This window comes from Poecilia reticulata, chromosome 3 (assembly GCF_904066995.2).
Source record: "Poecilia reticulata chromosome 3, P_reticulata-male-v2, whole genome shotgun sequence".
NCBI classification, from domain to species: domain Eukaryota; kingdom Metazoa; phylum Chordata; class Actinopteri; order Cyprinodontiformes; family Poeciliidae; genus Poecilia; species Poecilia reticulata.
In genome coordinates, this window is record NC_088832.1 from 17,427,576 (window position 1) to 17,452,325 (window position 24,750).

General features: G+C 37.7%; 2 protein-coding genes across 3 annotated transcripts in view; one reads left to right on the forward strand and one right to left on the reverse strand.

The window, feature by feature from the left end:
* The window catches only part of tub (TUB bipartite transcription factor), a 43,625-nt gene extending 27,216 nt beyond the window's left edge, over positions 1-16,409 (forward strand). For both annotated transcript variants that reach the window (XM_008405242.3, XM_008405243.3), the window contains exons 3-12: positions 2,116-2,278; positions 3,751-3,888; positions 4,429-4,581; positions 6,835-6,956; positions 9,472-9,663; positions 9,853-9,965; positions 11,948-12,062; positions 12,248-12,346; positions 12,462-12,633; positions 14,651-16,409. In XM_008405242.3, the coding sequence (XP_008403464.1) occupies positions 2,116-2,278; positions 3,751-3,888; positions 4,429-4,581; positions 6,835-6,956; positions 9,472-9,663; positions 9,853-9,965; positions 11,948-12,062; positions 12,248-12,346; positions 12,462-12,633; positions 14,651-14,784 (1,401 nt within the window). In that variant the 3' untranslated portion in view covers positions 14,785-16,409. The remainder of the gene's footprint in view (positions 1-2,115; positions 2,279-3,750; positions 3,889-4,428; positions 4,582-6,834; positions 6,957-9,471; positions 9,664-9,852; positions 9,966-11,947; positions 12,063-12,247; positions 12,347-12,461; positions 12,634-14,650) is intronic.
* Positions 16,410-17,618: 1,209 nt separating this feature from the next.
* ric3a (RIC3 acetylcholine receptor chaperone a) lies at positions 17,619-22,595 on the reverse strand. The gene is made up of 6 exons (XM_008405244.2): positions 22,191-22,595; positions 20,690-20,907; positions 20,385-20,460; positions 19,996-20,092; positions 19,392-19,549; positions 17,619-19,255 (listed from the first exon to the last, which is right to left on the reverse strand). Exons 1-6 carry the CDS (start codon positions 22,306-22,308, stop codon positions 18,456-18,458), a joined length of 1,467 nt encoding a protein of 488 aa, XP_008403466.2. The 5' UTR covers positions 22,309-22,595; the 3' UTR covers positions 17,619-18,455.
* Between the last annotated feature and the right edge of the window lie 2,155 nt (positions 22,596-24,750).

Genomic DNA, 24,750 nt, shown 5'->3' on the forward strand with positions numbered 1-24,750 from the left:
ATCAGTCAACTTCGAGTCAAAACCCCACTGTGAATTCTGTTATCTTCCTAAAGGGCTTTCTGATGAGACGGTTTGTGCTTCTTCAGCACAGAAAGAAAACAACACACTAGGTGGTCTTGAGCCACTGCCCACATTAAGGCTTTCATTCTCATTAAATGTTTTCTCAACAGGCATTTTTTTCTCTAACACAACAGATTATAACAGCACCATGAGTCAGAATAGGAGAGTCCAGGAATCCTCAGTCAAACTGATGTTTGGCAGACAGAAAACTGACACCGATGTTGTTGTTTCCTGTGAGCAACACTGTAACCTAACACGCTCCCAGGCAGCCTGTCTCAGCTCCTTGATAAACAAAGTAAAAATATTTAGCAAGGAAGATAAAATCACTGAATAAATAAATTTTGAGCTTTTTGAATTTTCTTTTGATTTTGTCGTATTTAATTGATGGGTGCCCTGCGACAGACTGGCGACCTGTCCAAGGTGACCCCGCCTCTCGCCCAGAACGTTAGCTGGAGATAGGCACCAGCACCCCTCCTAACCCCACTGAGGGACAAGGTTGTAAAGGAAATGGATGGATGGATGAATGGATGGATGGATGGATGGATGGATGGATGGATGGATGGATGGATGGATGGATGGATGGATGGATGGATGGATGGATGGATGGATGGATGGATGGATGGATGGATGGATGGATGGGTTTGCGTGCGGCTGCTTCCCTTGGCATTTATGCAAGCTGACTTTATTTGAATAACAGAGATGAAGTTGTATCACTTCATCATTCCTTTGCATTCTGACATGGTTCCATCTCTTAACATTCTAACTGAGCCATAGAAAGCTTGCTGTCTATTGTGTCTTTTGCTTGTTTCATGCTAACGTTCTTTAGATTGTACCAATGTGAATTTAATTGTGAAGAGCTCTGCAGGACGATGTAGAACTGCTAGCGCTCTGTGGCACAGGATGGATTAAAGGAACAGAAATTTTCAGAACATTTAACCATCTATCCATTTTCTACATGCGCTTATCTACTCAGGGCCCTGGGGTGCTGATGTGCATGTTCAGCCATCAAGAGGGCAGGGCACACCCTGGACAGGTCACCAGGCCATCACAGGCCAACCCAGAACCACATAAACACACATGTGTCCCTCCCTTTAACTCAAATATATGACAAGAGGAAACTTACAAAGCTATGACATCATAACTTGGGCTTTTATCAGTAGCTTAATGGGAAAATAATCTTTATGTATGCCTACTTCTGATATAAAGAAAGCAATCAAAAAATCCCTTTCATTGATCTGCTTTCATTAGAAATAACTTTGGTTAGCCTTATTTGGTAAATTTTAATCTAATTCCATGGCAGACAGGGAGATATGATAATGTGTCTTTTTATAGTTACATTGATGAAAGTTAAATGTTCATACAAAGCTATTTCTGTTTAGTTTGTGATGTGATTTAGTGGGGGTTTTTTTCATAGTCTTACAGTACAATCTAATTTTTTCTCTAATGGAAACCTTTAATAATTAAAGAGTTGGGTATAATTAGTCCTGATAAAAGCCATAGAATCCATTTAGCATCAGATCATTTGGTTGGCAGCACATTTCCAGTCATCTAACATTGTTTCTACATCTTAATACATTTGTTCCAACTTGCATTTAAGCGACTAAATCAGCTCACCAGAAAACACTGACAAGCAGCACTAAGTCCTTTTGCCTAGGAGGATCTTTTATGTGCCTCTCAAAAAGCTCTGATGCACGAAAGTATTTACTTAACAATACTGCTGAAGGTGTTTTAAAGACACATCAAGGTGCTTTCTCCAAGGACTGCTTTGTTTTTTCTTTCACAAAGATGCTTGAAAAGACAGACTGACTTTTAGATCTGCAGATAGCAGCTTAAAATAACTTCCACAACTCCTCCTGCATTTTTTTTTTTTTTTTTTGCAGACGGTTAGGGTGGTGTAACCTTTTGAAACCTTCTTTCTTTGCATGCCATGCCATACACCTTTACTTATAAAGCTTTTGTTTTTCATTTGCATGTTAATAACATTCGTGAAATATGGGTTATTTGCCTAAACTGTTCCTTCGTTATCTGACTTCTGGTCTGTATTCTAACCCTCAGCGAGCCCTCCTTGAACAGAAGCAGAAGAAGAAAAGGCAGGAGCCTCTGATGGTCCAGTCCAATGTGGACGGGAGGTCCCGCGCTCGTCGGACCAAACAGAGCGAAGAGCAGGCCCCGCTGGTCGAATCGTACCTCAGCAGCAACAGCAGCACCATCTACCATGGTGAGAAAGCCCAAAATGACAAAGAGTTCAGAAACTCTCCTGCTTAGAATTAAGCCAGAAAAGATGTAAACTTCTGACACGATTATCAATTCCAGTTCCATAGAGAGAATTAGAAAACAGAACAGAGCATACATTTGGTCTTACAAAATACGGATTGGTGTAAAACCATTTGCTTTCATTACCATTCTGTGAAATAAAAATGTGGAAAACTTGAACAGTTAAATTAAAATGGAAGCACAGAGAGCACAAAACCAGTAGATTTGTGCTCTGATTATTTTTAACAAGGTCTCACATCTTAAGTAGCTTGTTAGAACATTGGCTGATTAGCGGCAGTTTCAAACAGTTCTCACATCGTCTTCCGTAATAATAACTGGCAAACCTCAGTACAGAGTCTATTAAGCAGCATTATATAGCTCTGAGCAGAAATACGTTGCCTGGAAAATTAATTTTCTAATTTCTAAAAGATTTGCTTTTCGGATTAGAGAAATGATCTCCAAACGTGACAGCAGGATGCTCACGTGAACCTGGTTGAAATGTCGTCAGCAGAAAAATGTTCCAGTCTCCTGACCGTGAAATTTAGCATCAATAATGTGAAAGGAAACTTTCAAAGAGGCCAAGGATGTTGTATGCTGTGATCTTACACAACTGCTTTAGCATGCCATGCCAGGAAAAGAAAAGTATTTGGGGTGGGGAGAAAAGAACTAAAACTCTGTGAAGAAAGCAGAGGAAGGCCTGGAACAATCAGACCTTGTACTCGTCTAACAGCGGTGGAAAGTTTTCACTGACCAAAAGAAAAATGAGTTCAGCACCACACAGGGAAATTGGCAAAATAAAAATCACAACATGTTACAATTAAAAATCCATTACAGACTTAATCAATATGTAAGAGTGCAGATTTTTTAATAATTGCAAGAATTTTACAAAAGGGACACAATCCAAAACGAAATTAAGCTCTCATCGAATTTTAGGTTATTTTTTACAGCTGTAAAACATTCTCAGTGTGTTTTCGGCAAAATGCGGGGAGCCCTCAAAACGTTGTGCCAATGTAAAACAAAAACGATTAATTTTATTTTATGCACAATAAAAGCCAGCTTGTAATTTTATCCCTTTTTCATGGAGGTTTATACATTGACTTCAGAGAATATCTCTGAGTAGTAATTCCCAGTCCAAAGGTTTAGTTTCTTTGACTTAGAGCTATGAAACTCCTCAGTTTTCACTGAGAGAGACAAAAAGATACTTATCTGAGAAAATCTAATTATAAATTGTAAAAGTGCTGCTACAGAAGTGAAAGTGAATATTTTTAAGCTTTGTTGATATAGGAGAAACTTAGAAAAATGCATTATTTGTATAGAAATATAGATTTGATTTACATCAAAATTTTAGATATAAGCACATTTTTTGTTTGTTTGTTTGAAATACCACTTTCCTGAATCCTGCTGTCCATTCCTGTTCACCACCTGAATGTTTTCCAGTGCAAGATCCTGAACGGGAGGAGGTGACGGTGATTTCGGACGCTCAGCTGCCTCGCTCAGCCAAAAAGGGCAAAGCATCGGCCAGCTCCACTCCGCAGACCGGCAGTGAGAAGAAGGAGAGGAAGGGCAAACATAAAGGTTCGCCTGACGCAATTCAAATCAACAGGCCATGAAATATGTAACATCATGACTAATATTTACGTACTACAAGCAGTGTACAAGCAGTGTACTGTTGCTTTAACTGTAATTGTTATCCTTGGATCCTTGGATAACAATCACAGTTGAAGAGCTGAATGTTCAAACTACTCCTGGCAGCAAACATAATCGGTGTAGCTTTTCTCTTTTTTTTTTTGTCGGTGTCTAAGTCTGCAATGACATGTGACAGGAAGACTCATTAGAGGCTGAAACATTATGCAGATGAGAGATCACGAGTTTGTAAATGTCAGCCGTAGATTTGATGTACATCCTAGATCACTTACCTGCAATGTCTTGTTGTTTCTAACTATCATTTGCAGCAGGTACTACAATATTGAGATGCTTCTGCAGATTTCCTGGTTGAACAGAAAACCTGTATTTCAGTCGCAAAGATTTTTTTTGACATGTGAAGCAGAAATGAAATAGACATTATTGAGAAGCGTTTTTAACAAAGTTTGTTCTTGGTGAATGATGACCTGGCAGCGATCAACAGCCCGGCTGCCCAGCAGGACGACAGTCAGATCCAGATCCTGACGGTGGGCCATTCTGCTGCAGAGGAGGGCGAGGCAGAGCCGGTCATGAGCTGCACGCAGTCACAGAGTAAGCAGGACCTTCGTGTCACCATGCTGAAGAAAGGTAAAACCTCTGTTGTTTGAAAAGTCTTTCATGACATCCACAGCGTTCGGGTTCACTGAAATACTGGACAGGTTATCATCCTCACCACACACTCTGAGTGACACTAAATCTCTCAACAGCAAGGAGGTCATTGAAATCCAGCAAAATGTAGATTATTCTAATTATTTGTCATTTTGAAGTTCCTAGCACACTCAAATGACCACTGGAATTAAGCACCAGTCCCCCACATGACCCAGCAAGGATGAATTGGTTATAGACAATGGATTAAAATCTTTAAAACAGTGACTGTGCAGGTGAAATTAAAGTGGTGCTCTTAGACATCATGTTGAGTTATTCATTTTCTCCTTGGCTGAGCTCTAATTTTAGTTGTAACAATCAGCAAAGACTCGTATTTTTATATAAATAAAAAAATACAGTTATAAAATTAATATTTTATTTTACATGAGGAACAAATGAGCAGAGTTCCTTAAGTGTTATGTCTCTGTAATTGTCACGTGTCCAAATGAGCACCTGATAAAAACCCATCTTCTTCAGACCCGGAACACAATACCAGCAGTGTTGTTAGGATTTGAAGGGAAGCCTAACATTTTTTTTCAGCTAAACATACACCCTACACATAAAGTCGAAACAAATGGGAGCAATTACCAACTCAGGGTTTCCACTCTTGATGTGTGACGAACTGCATTAACTCGGCCTCAAACGTCTGTCTGATGGTAATTGCCGCTCTTCTTTTCTCTCATCTGTCAGTCACACTCCTCATCTCCACTCTCCAGCTCTCATTAGGGAAATGGTGCAGCAGCAAGTCAACCAAAACCAAATGTAATATTTTTTTTATTTTTTTGTGGTAATTAGGTCACGGGACAAAAAATAAATAAATAAAAGTATGTTATAGGCACATTGGAGCAACTGGTAACGCTGTTTGGTAAATAACCCTCCGTCTCTTTTGGTCTTCTGAGAAAACATAGCTCTGTGTTTATCCTGCTTCTCTTATTTTTTTACAAAATTAAGCACATGCCCACATTAACTTGGATAGAAATACTGAAATATTGGAAATAAAACACATTTTAAATTGGAGGTTATTTGTTGTTTATATTTAAACGTAGCTAACTGGGGTGTTGAGATACATTCGCTGATTTTTGCTAGTTTCTTTAATGTTGCAAACAATCCCAAGAAAAGACACAATTGTTTTAAAACAATAAGTAGTTATGCTCAGAAGGCAGAACATTAAGCAATAACTCTAGCAATAGAATAACTACAGATTAGATATGTTACCAACAAATAGTTAATTTGCAAAAATCTTGGTCTAGGACCCCTCTTACTTAATATCAATATGCTCCCACAAAGACAGTTGGAAAGTCGACCTTCTTTCAGCTGAAGAACATTTCCAGGTGTTCTAGCAACATGTGGAGAAATTCACCCAAGTACTTTTAGATGGATTGATTATTTCTACAGTGTCTTCATAGGTCTGCCAAAAAAAAAAAAAAAAAATCAATTACACTGCTTCGGCTGATCCACAACGATGCTGCTGGCATTCTTACTAAAACTAGGAAGATAGAGCACATTGCAGCAGTTCTAAAGTCTTTACACTGGTTTTGTGTAGCTCAGAGAATACATTTTAAAATTCTGTTTGTTAGTTTATAAGTCACTGCTTATCACCGCAATACATTAAAGATCTACGATTGTTGTACCAGCCTTCCAGACCGCTCAGGTCTTCTGGTTCTGGTCTGCTCTGCATCCCCAGAACCAGAACCAAACGTGGAGAAGCAGCATTCAGCTTCTATGCGCCACAAAGCTGCAACAAACTTCCAGAGAACTGCAAAAGAGCTAAAACACTGACTTCCTTTAAATCTCAACTAAATACCATCTGTCTATTGTTGCTATTGAACCACAAGAAATGAAACGTTGACCAACATATTTGATGTCTATTGTTGATTTTGTTGATGTCGCTCATAAAAATATAATGTTTGTTACAGGTTTTCTCAATTGTTGACTACAGTATATGATGTCTTTTGTGACTTTTTATATTGAGTTTTTATGACGTAAAGCACTCTGAACTGTCTTGTTTATATAAATAAACTTGATTGATTGATTGATTACCACATTTAAATTAAAACGGGTACAATATTTTTTAATGTTGTTTAGATGCTTTCAATTTTAAATCTTCTCCACAGCAATAAGTCTAAAGTGTGCAATCCTGCCGGTGGTTTTTTTCTTTCATTTTTCATTTTTTTCTTTTCTATTTGTGTTCTAAAGGTATTTCCAGCAGTATGAATTTTGATGAAGAAGAGGACGATGACGATGAAATTAGCTCAAGCTCTTCACAGCTCAATAGCAACACAAGACCAGGCTCTGCCACCAGCAAAAAGTCATGCAAGGTAAGATGAATTTCCCTCGTCACATCTTCCCTGTATTCTGCTTGCCTGTCGACTCTGGCACATTCACCATAGACCTGTGAATAAGCAGAGAGAGAATGCAAGTTCATTATGTTGCTCAGTTTCACTCCTAGCAATTTTATGGTTGAAGTTCAAGAAATTGAAAATGAAAGTTTAATATAATTAAAGTCATTTGCAATTTCCGGACCCATCATTTGTGTTTATTTGCTGTAATAATGTTTTCTTAAATCAACTGGCAAGATCTTTCAGCTACTAATAATCCCATAATTGTGTAACTCCAGGAAATAAAGTGGTCTTTAGGTACAGGAAACACACTTGAAATACTGAGCCCTTCAAAGAATACCCCTTTGAGATTACTGTGATCTGGGAACATGCTCCTGAAAACAGCTCTCCCCAGCACAATTCATATCAACACTCCCTGTGTTTCATAACCTTATATTGGCAAGCTGTTCAGCGACTAGACCATGGGAGTCCAGCTGTAGTCGTCAGCAGCCTGTATCCTGCCTGTTTTAGATTTTCACTGATTCAAGAAATATAGTAATGATTCCCTGCAGAACCTAAAGATGCAATAAGGAGGTAAAATAAGCCATTAATCCAACTGTGTTGGAGCATTGGACACATCTAAAAGATGCAGGACTGCACTGGGAAACCTCAAGAGCAAATTTATAATAGATACTTAAAATGGTTAACCCACAGCGTGCTTGTTGGAATTATGAAAGTAGATGTAAAGGGAGATCTGGCACGCCCTTTGTGTATGTATGAAGGGGAATGTCATCTCAAATTTATGACTTATTTCTGTAAAAAAAAAAAAAAAAAAAACAATGGATTGCTGCCTTTTTGTAAAAAATAAAATAAATAAAAAAACATTGCCAGATGAAATAGTTTTGGATTTACAAAGAGCAGAGCTGTTTCAGTTTTACAGAAAACACAGGAACAATATTTACTGAAGACATGTCACAAAGGTGGAATCAACCCCTTATTCAACTGAAACCTGTCTGGAATAAATTGTGTAAATCACACTTAACTACAGAGTCTTCACTTTCGGAGGTTAATAAATAGAAGTCAAACAAACACACTCTGAAGAAGATCTGTCCTTACTGTGCTAATTAAGTAAGGTGCACTAAGGATCTCTGTCCCACTTACCTGTTGTCCTGAGACTGAGAGAACAGAGAGGTGTCAGGTGAGCACCCAGTAATGGAAACCGAATGTAAGAAAAAACAGATAATTTCTTTAATTCTTATGTTAAATTAGGACAATGACATCACTTACAACTGTTTTTTTATTTATTTATTCTCATGTAATGGTAACTAGTGGGAACATCTAACTAGTGCAATATTTTTCTAAAGGACAGGTGTAATAATTTTTATAACCTGCTAAACGTTTACACCAGCATTTTTTATGGTCACATGACACTGTAGCAGGAAAACGTTTTCTTCATCTCTTTCATCAATGCCCTGCATCTCTTCAGTTTCTTGCTGAAAGGAGGTCGTCTACATGCTGACATATAAACAAGAGCAAATTGCTCCCATCTGCTGGACCTGTGGAGCATGAGTTTAGTGCAACTTGCTTTGTGAGTACAGGGCAGAAATACAGCAAATACCAGGAGGAAATCAGGTGCAAAAAAAATAGAGATTGGGTCGCTTCATGAATTTCCCGCCTTCAGAAATGTTTGACTCTAAACATTTGTTATTTGGATACAAAATTTGTTAAGATCAGTTAAAATGCAATGCACATTTGAGATCTTATAATTTAATTGTAGTTAATTCAGTTTCATTAGTCTTCCTTATCATGTAAATATAGAAGACAATTACTGTAGTAAAATTCTTAGACAAAGAGTCTGTCAGTCAATCAAAGTAAAAACTGAAATTTAAGAAAAAAAGTGAACAGGTATAGGTAAACAATTAAATGATTTTCACTTAAATGGCCAACTAAAACACAACTTACATTAGAAGAGAAGAAAATGACACGACGTGAGTAAAAGTGATTAGCATTAACTTTGATAATCCATCCATCCATCAATTTTCTATACACCCTTGTCCCCAATGGGGTCAGGAGGGTTGCCGGTGTCTAACTCCAGCGAACGTTTCGGGTGGACAGGTCGCCAGTCTGTCGCAGAGCATTGATAACGTTTATCTAAAATCATGCAGTCAGATAATCTCTGAGCGCTACAGGCCCGAAGGATATTTACTACCTTTGGAACAATAAATTGCATGTTTCATCATTCGAAAATGAAAATGATTAATGTCTGGACACCGTGTTTACGGCTTTCACTTTCCGTATTTTCTCTCTGCTAGTCTAATCTCCATCTTCAGTCAACTCAATCTTCTTTCCTTCACTGGGTCTCTATTTTAGGCACAGTGTGCTCGTTTTCTGTCCCTGTGGACAGTTTGATCTTCAGACTCATTTTGCCACCTTACCCTGTTTTAACAAAACTCCCTAATGACATATCACCCACCCGACCACCATTTCACCCTCAGTGGGCTGCTGTCTTCCACAGGAGGTGGCCTCAGCACCCACTCCGCCAACAAATGAACCTGCCATCGATGTCGAGGATCTGGAGGAGTTTTCTCTGCGACCCGCACCACAGGGTGTCAGAGTAAAATGCAGAATCACCAGGGACAAGAAAGGCATGGACAGGGGAATGTATCCTACCTACTATCTTCACCTGGAGAGGGAGGACGGCAAGAAGGTGAGGGGGCTGTGAGACGAGCATTTCACAGAGGATTGTCAGTCTTTTTTTTTTTTTTTGCTGAAAAGTGTAGTAAATGTCTATTTCACAACATTCATGTAATTCTACTTCCTGGATTAAAATGAAGCGTTGATGCAACTGTATTTTTTTACAAGTTTTCTCTTTGGTTTCTGGCTCCATTTTCCTCAGGTATTCCTGTTAGCTGGAAGGAAAAGAAAAAAGAGTAAAACTTCAAATTACCTCATCTCCATTGATCCCACTGATCTGTCTCGTGGTGGGGAGAGCTTCATTGGAAAACTGAGGTGAATTCTTTGAAAAAACATGTTGCACTACAAAAGGGGATGTTTTTGCAGCATCACACAAAATTACCGACACACTGACTCTAAATTAAGTGACAGACTCCAGTCTGCGTTTAATGGTGCAAATTTTAAAATTGGGGTTTCCGTGTGGTGTTGGAAAAACTGGAAAAGTATGGCATTTGTTTTCTATCTTTCTGCATTTGAAGTATGGATAACAAGAAAATAGAATCTGAAAGGGTTTTTTTCATTTTCAGACTTTATTTCCTGCTGCACTGTCAACATAATATTTTTAAAAATGAAATATTGTATTTATATCTGTCCATTCATCTGTTTGACTTTCCAGCAATCATACAAACAATTCCTCCAACCATTTATCCCTCCATTAATCTTTTTATTCATCCATCTGTTCATCCATTCGTCTGTTTATCATTCATTTGTGTGCCTTCCTTTCAGGATTTTTATTTTTTGTTGCAGTTTCCATATTTATAGACTGAGAATGCCTGAAGTTTGAGTCTGAAAAAGTAGAGAACGTTGAACACTGGAAAACTAATGTCTGGTTGATATCAGATCGCTTGGTGCTGATATAAATGAGCTTTTGATCGTGGCAATTGAACGTAGCATTTTTTTAAGAGCCCTTCATTAGTGGAGATTAACGTGGCTCATTCATTTGGTTTTATCAAAGAAGCTGCGTAACTCTGAAAAATGTGACTGATTGCAAGTCATTGTTCTTTGTTAAAATGTTCAATGATCTGTTGATTAAAAATAATTATTGCAGCCTTGGATTGATGGGGCGTTGTACTGTGAACCTCAGAGAGAACATCAATCCAGCGACTCCATGGGAACTCAAACACAGCTTTACGCATTTTCATCTTCAGAGGCGGCCTGGCCTCTAGACTAGAGCTACAATCCTTCTTAAAAATGACATAGATCTATACTTTTATGAACTGTTGCATCTAATTTCTCAGGAGTTCTTGTGAGGACTGGCCTAAGTGAGGTGTGTCTTCTAAAAGAGACATAGACTCAGCTTTTGGAACTGTGGATATGAATGCAAATTTTTAGACTTTGATTGTAACGCTTCAGAAATGTTATTTAGTTCAGGTTTTGCGTGGACATTCAGATCAGAGTCCAGTAAAATACATTGAAGTTTGTTGGAATGTTACAAAAAACCTGTAATGTTCTAATTACAAGTTACAACATGTGAGAACGCTTAAAGTGAAATTAGAAATGAACACTTTTCCAAGGCTCTCTAAGCTGATGTTAATATAATTATTAACATGAGGGCACCTTTTCACATATTTACAGCTTTTGTAATGATCCTACAGAGGATTTTTAGCTTTCAATAAATACATACACCAATATACTCTAGCCCTTTCATGCATAGTGGTCACTACAGCGGACAGCTATATAAACGCCATTTTATTGTGTTTCTTGTAGATTTTTATGTTATAAATGCACACAGAACTCTGTTGATGCATGAGTGAAGTGAACACTCATGCATCATAAAATACACTATCAGCTACTTCTGTAGAATTGCAGAATTATAGTTAAATTCAACATGGCCGACAGGCGAAAAGCATGCCGACCAACCCATGCTTTTCGCCTTCTATTTTTTTACCCTTGCAGATAAAAAAAGATATTGTGACATCAAGTAATCCCTAAAGATTGATACTACTGATGTATTTTCCAAATAACAACTTTGTATTTGGAGAAAATTACAACTGGTCACCTAGAAAAAAAGAATCTAGAAAAATCATTTGTTTTACAATTATTTTCCCCACCTTTTTATGACTTAAGAAAACCAAAAACAGTTTGGAAAAAAATCCTGGCATAAAAAAATCATAAGTCATGCATGAAAGGGATAGTTCCATACAGCCACTAGGAAATGCCACCTCAATTTCCACCTAAATTGCTCTTTATATGTTAGTTCACATCAATCACACACTAAATCTTGAATTAGACTTGAATGCATAGTGCTGTTTTTGCAGGTCAAACCTCATGGGAACCAAGTTTACTGTTTATGACAATGGTCTGAACCCCATGAAGAGCACCACCAGCCTCGAAGCCAGCAATCTTCGCCAAGAACTAGCTGCCATTTGCTATGTGAGTATAAATATCCTGAGAATGAAATGCAACGGTTACCCGATTTGCAATTATGCAACATTTAATATTCTGCAGAAAAAGAGGGATGTGAGATTGCAGTAATAAAATTATAAACTGAAATTATAAACATGGCACATTTTTATTTTAGCATGCACCTTGACCAGTTCATCATTTATTCAATACAGGAAACCAATGTTTTAGGATTCAAAGGGCCTCGCAAAATGAGCGTCATCATTCCGGGAATGAACATGGACCATGAGAGGGTGTCCATCCGGCCGCGTAACGTAGGTCTCGCTGCCGCATATGTGCTAACCTATCCAACTCCCTGTAATAGTTTTATAATTGATCATAAAACTGAAATAGCTGTTCCTGAATGTGTTTGTTTGCTGTTCATTTCAGGAGCATGAGTCACTGTTGGCCAGGTGGCAGAACAAGAACACAGAGAGTGTGATTGAGCTTCACAACAAAACACCTGTGTGGAACGACGACACTCAGTCCTACGTTCTCAACTTCCACGGCAGAGTCACGCAGGCTTCTGTTAAAAACTTTCAAATTATTCATGACAATGACCGTAAGAGCCAAATGTTTTACATCGCTTTACTTTTGGGGATGATGCAAATTCTCAGTAATGCATTGACAGCATAATGTTCAGAGTCTGATTTTCTTTTCGTTGGCTCACTTTACAGAGCGGGTATAACCACAGGGCAAATCATTTTAATTGAGTAAAATTAGCAACGAGGGCAATAAATGTAGCAAATTAAAAAGATGTTGTGACATCAGCAAAGCTATTCCTGCAAAAAACAGTAATGTTGAACAGATAAAGAAATAGACATTAACAGAGCATTTTATTAGCTGTGAAAGGTTTTATCGGTTAGTTATTCAGGGGTTTTGTGAGACAGCCGAGGAGAACAACATGTAGGTAACAACAAAATAAAATAAATAAATAAATGAGCAAAATAACTTTCAGGTCAAATACTGTCATGAGAAAAATGAAGCACAACATCACTTCTTTCATCAGATTCAAGAGGGAAAGAAGCAGCTTAATGCTGCTAATTACATGCACATGATTAATGAATCATCAGCGAAAGTGACCAACTCTGTAAAAGGCTGTTTATACCTTTGAAAGAATTAGGGGTTATTAACTAAGTGACCTTAGCAAGGACATTGTAATTGCTTTTCAATCTGTAAAAAAGGTTGTGGTTATTCTAAAATTAGTGAGCCTGAGGAATCTGATGTGATAAAGATAATTCACAGGAAGCACAATTCTCAAAAACTCCTCGTCCTTTTAACATCTCAAACTTGACAGCCATTAGTTTGCTTCTTAACTTTTGCGTCTTGCCAGCAGAAGGCCTTTTCTCTCTGAAAAGCTTATGGCAGCACAGCTTAGGTTTGCATTTAAAACAGATTTTTTTCACAGTTCACACCACAATGTTCGGCTAAAATCAAATGCAGTTTAAGTATAAACATTTTGTGAAAACTGCTGAGCATGGTGGAAGAGGGGTCATGACCCCCACTGTATGGGAAAGTTTTTTGTTTTTTTTTGCATTCAGATGGGAATCAGTCTATCTGTTGGCTAAACCTTGGACCAAACTGGGTCACCAACAGGACAGTGGTCCAAAACACGGCCAATATACAGTGCAATAGTAAATTGGGCCAGAAGAAAATAATCCAAGGTGCTACAATAGTCCACCCAAGGTCATGACCTCAGATAAAATTAAAATGAAATTCTTTGGAGTGACATCAGAAAAGCTGCAATTTACAAGCATCATGTGTTGTAAACAATCTGAGAAACTGATCCAGAAATACAAATGGCAAGTGTTTACAACTAAGAGCTAGTTTATCAAGCTGTTTGAGAATTGGGTATACCTAGTCCATCCATCCATTTTCTGTACACCCTTGTCCCTTAATGGGGTCGGGAGGGTTGCTAACGTTCCGGGCGAGAGGCGGGGTCACCCTGGACAGGTCGCCAGTCTGTCGCAGGGTATACCTAGTCTTTTTACCTAAATTATAAGTTTAAATTTTTCTGAAAGATGCGTTCATGGATAGAATGCACATAAAGGTCATACTTAGTGGCAATGTAACTTCAACAATGTGATACATGCAGTTGTAGGAGCAACAGTCAATTAAGCAGAAGGGAAAGATCACCAGACACAAAGGGTAACGTTTGGAAAAAATAAAATAAAGCATAACACTTTGCAGAGTTTGATAGTGATTGAATATGCACATCGCTGGTTGTCTTGCTTTGCCATTGTCCGCCACATGGAGCTCAATCTTTACAACATAGTGTGAGATGACACAAAGTGTGTGGGCGTCTTTATTTACCCACTGGTTCCAACATGGGGCCTCTGGGACATCTGTATACCATATGCCACGTAACTGAACAACACAATCACCCATCCTCATGCAAGCCCAATGTTCATCCCTTGATAAACCCAAGTATTGGTAATCGTGTCGGCTGATTCTTCAAAGTATCCTCTGCCTCCTCACTTTCACTCACTGTTGTTACTTACAGTTTGAAACTCCTAGGACATAAAATTTCATTTTTTGTGTCTGTGTCAATTGAGTAAAACGTACGTTTTCTTTTGCAGCTGACTACATTGTGATGCAGTTCGGCCGTGTGGCGGAGGATGTCTTCACAATGGACTATAACTACCCAATGTGTGCGCTGCAAGCCTTTGCCATTGCCCTCTCCAGCTTTGACAGTAAACTTGCCTGTGAATAAACTCAAATCTGAGGTTCAAAGAAGAGCTGGTCTGCCTGTCCTTAAGGGCTGCTTATGTATCCCTCGGGTTGGTTTGACATCTTTAAATCACCCAATGCCCTGGAACTCCTGCATACTGCGAAATACATTGCGGGCTTCAAGTCCTCGGTGTCTGTGTGTGCCTGTGGTCGAAAAGGGGTAAATGGTCATGATCTGTGGAAGAAAACAAGCACAAAAAGTAATCCACTGGTAAAATCAAAGGAATTGGTCTTGACTTATATTGTAATTTTGTATACTGCAACTGCATTATAAAAACCTGCACTGTTTCTTTACGTAGTAGCTTTAGAAGTTTAACATTTCCTTACTTGTACATTTTAACTAATTAGTTAACAGGCACACAAGAGTGTGTTTGAGCAACTCCGTGTATTTTCTTTCTGTAGTCTACAGCACAGTCTCACACGTCCTTGTTGTGCATGAATTCTTCCCGGTAGATCAAAGATAACATGCTGATCAGAGTATTTTGTTATTTCCATATTTCATGCATGGTCATTTTATTTTCTGCAATCATTTGTAACAACTTCATCAGTGTTGGCAGTTTGGTGCTGCAAGCATTAACCGTCTTTGCAAAAAAAATTTTAAAAAATCACTTACTTCCAAAAGAATCAATTAGAGACTCCAACTTGAAAAGAGTAAAGGCATGTTACACAGTGCTGTCTACTACATATTGTGTCACACTGTTCAATGTGAATGTACAGGATGATGGTGCACTTTACTTTGAATTACGTGATGGAAAGATATATTGCTGTACATACTTTATTGTGCCTTTGAAGATGAACTCCAGTTTTAAAGTTTGGCCACAAAATGACTTGAACTTGAATTAATCTTTGTGTTTCTCGCCGTCCTCGCGTTCACCGAAGGTATTTCTCTATACTTCAGTTTACCTCAGATATATGTTCAGAATGGATGAACACATTTGGCTACAGAAGATCCAAGATAGTTTATTCCAAACTTTCAGTCCGTCTATAGGTAAATTATAATTAGCTTCACAACTTCGCTCTGTTCATTTCCTTCAAAGTTCATTAACACAGCATGACCTACTGCCAACAAACAAAGAGAGTGAATCCACCTTCTGTTTGAACACATATCTTTTTCTTGACATTTTCATGAACTTTAAGGAGTTTAATACATTCCTCATCTAAATGGCAGTAAATCAATATATCACACACTGCTCACATTTTTACTCGAAATATTTGTCCTCTTGCTTCTTCTAGGGCAGAGTCTTTTTTTGTCAAATGTAAAGTAGTAGATTTTATATTTTACAACCATTAAAAAAATATATGCTGAATGACAGCAAAGAGCAATCGCTGATGCCGCTATTGTTACTGTGGGTTCTGAGAAGATCTTTAACAAATGTGCTATTCTTGTATTCAGTTGTGTTCTATTTGAAATTTCTATTTCCAAATGGTTGATACTCTTGCTGTAAAGTCTGCTTTTCTCACATGTGTCCAGGACCCGGAGGTTCTGTCATTTTCCGATTTCTGTGCTCTCGTCATTATGTACAGTAAATGGTGTACAATTTTACTCTGGTGGTATAAACAAAGTCCTTTGATCATGAGAAAAATAAACTTGCAATCTGTCAAATGAAATATCCTGGATGTCTTCATACCAGTAAAATGTCACAAAAATCTGTCATATCAGTCATATACCACCTACTATTATTTATTTTTTTTGGTAAAAAACAGAGCATTCTCACTATGTCACAGATTGTAGAAATGTCTGAGACAACAATGCTTGACTTAAACCAAGCATATAAAATCACATAGTCACTGTCGTACCCTGATTTCAAACCTCTCATCTGTGCCACTTTCTTGGTGTTTATATTTCTATTTGTATTTTAGAGTCATCAGAGGGACAAAAACATAAAAGCTACTAAATAACCTAATTTTGTTCTTTTGTTCTGGTCCTTGACTGTTCACCCAAATGTGGCTGCAACAAGGAAAGATGTTTGAATTTGTATTAATTTCAACTTGACATATAAAGGGCATTATAAATAAAATTGGTTATTAGTATAATAATAATTATTATTATTCCATCTCTATATTATCAAAATAGCAAGGCTTAGTGCAAAAGCAGTGATGTTCATCTTGTTAAAGGTTATAAAAAGTATAGGTAACTGTACCTAATTGCAAGATTTTTACATTGCAATCTTACTTTCATGTCTATGAAGACTGAAACATCCCCCTTTGTTGATGAAACATGATCAGTAAAAATAACATTGGAACTAAAACAACAGCTGCTGAAATCATCTGTGAAGACAGAAACATTTCTGTGACAATGTAATTAAAATGCCCAGCTGTAGTTGAAGAATGTTGCTATTACTGTTAATGACCAACTACAAATGGAAAACCAACCACAATATGTGTGTCTAGAAATAAAGAGGCATGTTGCTGCAGGTTAGAGTAGTAGCAGCTGTCTTTTTGAAACCATATCCACCTTATTCCTCAGAGGCTTACCGCTGAAACGATTATGGGTCTTACTTCCGGCGCCCACCGGAAGTAGTATTTCATTGTAATTTGTAGGGTTTTGCTAATCTATATTCATGATAGAAGTTACATCTCTCTTTTCGGTTATTGTACAATATTTTGTCAAACTTGTTTACGGACATGCCTCTCTGCTATCAGAGAGCTGCTCCGTACAGAGGAACACTAGAACACTTTGGTTTGCTGACTTCTTACAAATGTAAAACAAAGGACACAAGTTCTTCAGCTCCAAATTTCAGTCAATTCCTGAGTGGACTATAAGTGAATTTAGTCAGTAACACACAGATGATGATTTAAAGATGCACAACGGGAATCGATGGTGGACACTTACAGATTTAATTGTAAACGTCAGTAGACAAACCTAAATACTTGAAAAGCAAGCCATGACACAAAACTAAAACAAACAAAACAGGTCTTTCTTAAGAAACAAAATGTAAACAAACAAATAGCCATTTCTAGTATTTATAAAAATATTACCCCTCCACGTTGAGAATTAGGTCATTCCTTGGGGATGGGGGGGAGAAATCATGTATGTTTCTCACTATGTCGTAGCCATTGTCTTTGGTGTTATTGCTGCTTATCAGCAAAGACAGTTGATCGTTTTTCCCTGCAGAGACATCATTTCAGTGAGGAGTTGGGATAATCTGTGGAGCTCATCATGTTGCAGCTTATTCAACCCTGCTCAGTCAAACCAAACCATAAGGGGGAGCCAAATGTTCATCTTATGTTCCCAAAAAAGCAGGGACGTCAGTCAAGATGTCAGCAATGTGTGGTGAATTGCTTTTTTCTGTTATGAGGGTGTTGGCTTCAAAACTTATGCAATGTGGTGAGTTTTACCCTTTTATTAAGCTTGTTTCTGAAATGTGTCACTTGTACCTGTCAGCAGAGTGTTGCATTTTTACAAGAGTTTTGTTTCTCAGTCTCCCTGTTGGTGATGATACTTGCCTGATAAGTGTAATTTACAGCAACGTTTCCGCTCTCCATTACTACTGTTCATGACAAATATGTGAAAGAAGGGATTAACAAAGTTTCAAATAAGTGATAAGTGACATAAAAACAAGCAGAGGTGAAAGTATTTCAAAATAGAAATTAGGTATGTAACATGTTCCTTCTTCCTTTTACTGATGGATTATGAAGAATTTAATTGGTTGCTTAGGTTGCTGTAAAACTTTCTCTTTCTCTCCTGTTTCTCATCCTCAGGACATTCTGTCCGACCTCTTTTGGGACGTCTGCGGGAATCAGATGTTCATCTTCCGTCGGTGCCAAAGTTAACAAATACTCCTCTTCATCTTCCTCTGCTTGTTCCTCTGGATTTGAAGAGCCTTCACAACTAAACTGCAGGCTTTCTGCCTCCATCAGAGGATCATCGTCAGCTTCCTCCTCCTCTTCTGCTTCTACATCCTCCTCCGTTTCCTCCTCTGTTTCCTCCTCCTCTTCCTCCTCCTCTTCCTCGAAGGTGTCCTCTTTGGGATAGTGGAACACGTGTTTCTTCTCACTGAAGGTTATTTGCTTCCTCCCTCCCCTGTGTTGTTGCAGCTCTTTGCTCACCTCCAAACCGACTCTTTCCTGCTTTCTGCCAATAACAGGAGGAGCAGGAATGAGCAACTGTTTCTTCTCCTCTTCTTCCTCCTCTTCTTCCTCCTCTTCCTCCTCCACATATTCAAGCTCTTTGTCCTCTTCTACTTCCTCTTCTACTTCCACAACTTCTTCTAATTCATCCTCTTCGTCTTCCTCGTCTAAATCTTCTTCTTCTGCCTCTTTTTCCTCTTCCTCTTCATCTTCCTCTTCCACAATGGAGAGTTTCCTGGCCATGATCTCTTCCTCTTCCTGCTCCATCCTCTCTGCAAGGGCCTCAGCAGTGGGTTGGCTGGGATCCTCCTCCAGCTTAATGGTCTCATACTTATGTCTATCACTGGACTCATCATACGCTGGATAAGTCTCCTCTGGATAGCCTGTGTTAATGGAGCATGGAAATAGTCAGCTTTACATAAATAAAATGCTCGGGGTTTCACTGGAGGTAAGCCCTGCTCCTCAAACATGTTTTTTTAATTATTAGAGGCGCTTGAGGATTTACACTTGAGCACATACCTTCCCAATCTGCACCGTAGGGGACCTCCTCAGCCTCCATCTCGGGAGAGGCTCCCTCCAAACGGCCCTCCTGCATCAGCAGTGTGATCTGTCGGAGTTGCCTCAGGAGTTTTTCTTCCTTCTTTGATGTTGAAGTTTTGCTCTTTCGCTTTCTGCCACTGTGAAGCAGCACAAGTTAACTCGAGAATCTCAGGCACACGACTATTTATATATAAAATAAAAAGCTAGCTGTCAGGTTTTTACAAAACTGCAGCACAAGGTACACAAGCTGCATTTTTGCTCATAAATTCCTCAACTGTTTGGATTTCCCAAAAGTGTGTTATTTTAGAAATATCAATTATATCTTCTGAGGCTCATGAGTGAATGATTACCCACTTATTGTTTCTTTTTTTAACTGAATATCGCCGTAGAAAGTGCACCGCTTACTGGCGCAGCAGCTCTGCTACTTTGCAAGGATTTCATTCTTTTGAGATTTTTGCTCTTCATTTTCTAGTTGAAAATATTACTTCTTTTGGAGTTATTTTCATTCTCAATGTTTGCCTTTTCTACTTAGCCTAGTCTCCCATCAAATAATACGTTTCAGTCAGGGAAAGAAGCTCCTTACCTTGAAGAACAATGACTCCTCCCTGAGACGATCCTCTCTAGCATCATTTCTGTTTGCAGAAGTTTCTCCTGAAGCCTGGCAAGCTCATAATCAGTAGCTATACATTTCATACAAATAAAGGGATCAATATCAATAAACAGCGTGATAATAAAAAAAACCCCACAAACTTTGCAAATCATTTCAGATAATTAAAAACAAAATCAAGATCACTTTGGTGTGCTTTCAAAATGAATTCTGGCAGTTTTCCTTGGTTTTTCCTAATATTTCTCTTAAAAGAATAAAATACAAAAAAAGGAAAAAAACAAAAAGAACAAACACAAAATGATCAATCAAAAAGTCTAAGCCACACTCAGAGCTAACAAATACTTTCTCCGTCGGAAAGAACTTACCACTTGTGTTTGATGTGGTTTTTGTCTTGTCTGTTGAATAGATCCCTGAGTTGTTCACCTTTCCCTTGCATGTTAGCTGTGAACAGACATACAGTTATGATTACTAGGGCTGTGCAAAGGGCTAGTGCAAAGCATCTTTTAATTGTCACAGTTTATAGTTTAAATAAAACTCATAATCGCCTTGAGAACATTCAACTGAGTATAAAGATACTGAACAATAACTAAATATAAGAATCATTATTATAAGGCGTATTCATCCCACACTCAATAATCTACCAATTAGGGAGGTTTGTTGCAGTGATTACCTTATACATAATATAAAGGATGTAAAGCAGAATCCCAAAGCCATATGTGGGTATGACTTGAGCCATCAGGTTGTATTTCTTGCCCCGCCCAATACTTTGAACTTTAACCCTGGCTTCAACGGTGTGTGTGAGGGGGCGAGAAGAATCGACCTCCCACCGCTCCGGGTCGTCTGACACTGACAGCTGATGCATCCCAGGAGGGTAAAACCCAGGTCCAACTGCAGGAGGTAAAAAAACAATCACTGCTTGAATTTATTTTTTAAACACTTGTTTAAAAAGAAAGTTAGTTCCTAATGATTTTTGTTTGCACAACCAACTAATTTGAAAGTTGCAGATTTGCTAATTGTCGGGATATAGTTGTATTATCATTCTCTTTTTCAGGCATGTTTGAAATGAAGTTTTGCAGTAAACCTTTAATAAAGTATATGAAGGAGTAACGTCAGCTGCTTATTTAAAATACAAAATGTTTCAATGAAAGATGTGGTGCTGTAATGTTTTAAAAAAGTGCCTCATAATTTCAGAAATATTAATAAAGAAACTACCTTTCATCCTCTAACAACAGAGGTAATTGGATGTGCACCTTTAAAAAAATTTTTTTTAAAGTATCTACTTTTAGAAATTCATTCCAAAAAACTTTTGGGCACCATCAGTTGTTTGGGTGAGATTCCCATCAGTAACGTTTTTGCCCTGTCTCTTTCTTCTTGTTTTATCATGAACTCTGAACTAAGCTGAATCATATTAGGTCTGATGTGTGTTAAATGTTGCTTTGAGTTATATTGTGAGGTCCTACATGAGTTGCTATTTTGGTCCTGTAGTGATTTTAAAACATCTCTTTTTCAGGTTTACCACTGCTTCATGTTTTCTCCAGGAATAGAGAATGGCTCTCATTCATTTGCTAGAGTTCTATCCTAATGCTTCAGAAATAACTTCGTAATCTTCTCCATTGTGACTGACTTTGGTTTATTTTGTTTTTTTTTGTATGTGCTCTTTATAAATCAGAACATGATCTGTTGCTTTTTGGAATCTTTTTTTCCCTCATCATGCCAGATAAGTGCCATTAAAGGGAATACTCATCAAGCAGTAATCAATCCCAGTTGTAACAGGTATAATCAAACTAAAACATTATTCACACTCGTTGGCATTGGGTTTCCATATCACCAATTTTGTTTGGATAATCTTTTAAATAAAATCGTCATTTGGAAACTGCTTTTCACGTTGACTCAAGTTAACGTTGCCGGATAATAAAACTTGCTGGATCTTAAACATGAGAAATCTCTAGAGGCACATTTTTTATCTTGATTTTGATTTTTTTTCCAGCACTGCACATAAACTTCTCTTACCACATAAGCATGTATTAAAAACCATTACAGTAAACACATTTACAGTAGGGCGAGTTTTTAACCCTTGAAAATTCTTTGTATAATACTAGCTGACAACAACAACAACAACAGAGGGACTCAAGATGGAGTAGGACAGATGATGACCTGATAAAATGCCTTACCCTCAGACTGGCCCCTCTCATTTTTTCCTCTGGGTAAAAGCATCCTGGGCAGGAAGAGAGACACACAAAGAACAGAGCATGATATCAGGGTAACCTTCTGGCAAGTTGTAATGGTCATTCTGTCTCAGAAAATGACCGCCATCCAGTATTTTGTCTTTACTAGAAAAGCGAGATTCTGTCCCCAGATGTCAGCTCTCATGTGACGATGCTGCAACCAGATTAGTGAGGATTAGAGAAGCTGCATTCAAGCGCTGTCTGAAATATGGGCTATAAGTCTGTAAACAGAAACCAGCTGCTTGTTGTATAATTTTATAGACTTTTAACTACCACAGTCTGAAGATGGATAATAAAGCAAGCAACCCCTTGATTTAATGCTCCAAGTTGAATTTATTAAATCTGTCTTAAACTTAGCAGAGTCAAGGGCCACTGAAAGGTGCTATAAATCCATTAGTCAATAATGTTCTGAACTTATTAGAAGAAACTTATAATTAGGTCATGCATCTTTTTTTTGTTGCACAAAACAAGTGAGTAGCTGCTCTCAGTGGTAAGTCTTGAATATATTTACAGCACATCTGAGTCAATACAGATAAGGGGAGAATTAGCAGTTAAAGTTATAAAGAAATCACAACAGACTTTTCTTCAGCTATGATTTAAAGCTTGATTCATGCCAAACTTGGATAATGAAAATGTTACTTCAGCTGTTTTCAGATTTAGCTGAATTATATTCTCAAACTTTCAAAAATCAGATGTAAGCACACTTTCAAAAATCCTCTTCAGACGATGTTCAGGTTTAAGGGTCCACTCCCACTTGGGCATTTCTGTTCTGCGAGATTCAGATGATTTTCTGGTGGATTAGCTCATATTTTCACCTTGCAAATAGATACTCATTTGAATCAGGTGTGTTGAAGGAAACATTGATCGCATGCAGTGTTGGGGGTCTGATGTCCAGAACCAAGTCACACTGATTAAGAAACACTTAAATTAAAATTTGTTTTAATGAATCATATAGGAGCACACTTTCAACATTTTTATTGAAGTGGTAAATGCTCTCTTTTGATGTAAAAGCAAGTAAAGAAGCAAATAAATCACATTAACAATACAAAATCAATGCAAAACAGTGATGACTCTTGAGTGTAAGAAAACAGAGTAATGCTGTAGTCAACAATGATTTAAACATTTATTATGTTATCATAAAATGTTACTAAACTTATAGCTTTGGATACAAATGTTAAATGAGGCGATGTGAACGTAACACAACCTATCACTTCAATCTGGAGTGGGAGTGCACTTCATATCAAAGACCAGCAGATGGCACCAGAGATTCAGTTACAAAAATACCACAACTTCAAGTCAAGCCCTCACAAACTTGACTGTGAAGTAACAATGTGCAATTTTTACAATATTTTTTCATGTAGTTTTGCTAAATATAGACGTGTCTGAAAATGGTCTAAGTAATAATTACATATGTCAGAAATGTTTAACAACATCACATGGAAAACTGGAGTAAGACACAAGATGAATTTTGATGGAAATTTGTTACATTGCCATTAGCATTTGACAACTGAGTTTTTTTAAATTTCCATAGATTCATCCATTGTTTCTAGTAACTTGTCTTTGCAGGGTCATAAAGGTGCAGGTGTCCTGTGGTCGTCATGTGAGAGGCGGGGTTTGTCCTGGAAAGGTTGCCAGTCCCTCACAGCAGTGCAGAACTCATAATGTAAAAGAGGAAAACATGAAGGTCATACTGGTATCACGATGACTTAAAGTTATGTTTTAGCTTTTGTAACGTTAATGTATTTCTTTCACCTTTCATGTGAAGTTAGTAAGGCACCTAAAGCAAACATAACTCTTATCCTTAATTAGCTGGAAACAGATACATTATTTAAAAATATAGATATATTTCATTCATGTGGTTGTGTTAACCTAATGCGACGAAGGCCTAACATCTACATTTAAAAGAAGTAATTTGCAGTTTTCTTTATCATTCTATATGAACTGCTCAACAAATATGAATAAAATAATACCCCAAACTTTATTGATCAAAATAGGACTGATGGGCCTTTGTTTGTTTATAAGCTTCTTGTTGGTAGGGATGATGACAGACAGAACGGTCAAACTTGATGAACGTTTCTGCTTTCTGAGCTTTTAATGAAAATTGTTGTAAAGTTAAGTTGCTTTATATTGTACAGGTGCATCTAAAAAATAGAAAGTTTAATATTTCAGAAGCTGAAGCTAATATTTGAATAATATATTATTAATTAAACATAGAATGGAATATTTTAGGCCTTTATTCCTTGTCATTTTGATGATTATAGCATACAAAACAAAAAATACTAAATTCAGTGTCTCACTCTAATCAACTGATTAAGTCAAAAAAAAAAACAAACCCCAAAGGTGTTTTGAGCCTCTAAATGAGCGGCGTCAAACTCATTTTCATTTAGGGACCCATCACGATTAGGATTGTCCTCATTGGGTTGTTTTTGCAGAATGTATTGATAAACTATCAACAAACTGTTTTAATATTACAGCATCCTCTATATTTGACGAGCACTTCTAAAAC

Bases quoted from the DNA above. Each gene is read 5' to 3' on its own strand.
- ric3a (XM_008405244.2), bottom strand. From the start codon at position 22,308: ATGACCATTACAACTTGCCAGAAGGTTACCCTGATATCATGCTCTGTT. The intron at 20,908-22,190 runs GTAAGGCATTTT...TACCTCCTGCAG, and splicing joins TGAGAGGGGCCAGTCTGAGG to TTGGACCTGGGTTTTACCCT. The intron at 20,093-20,384 runs GTAAGTTCTTTC...TGAAATGTATAG, and splicing joins AACCACATCAAACACAAGTG to CTACTGATTATGAGCTTGCC.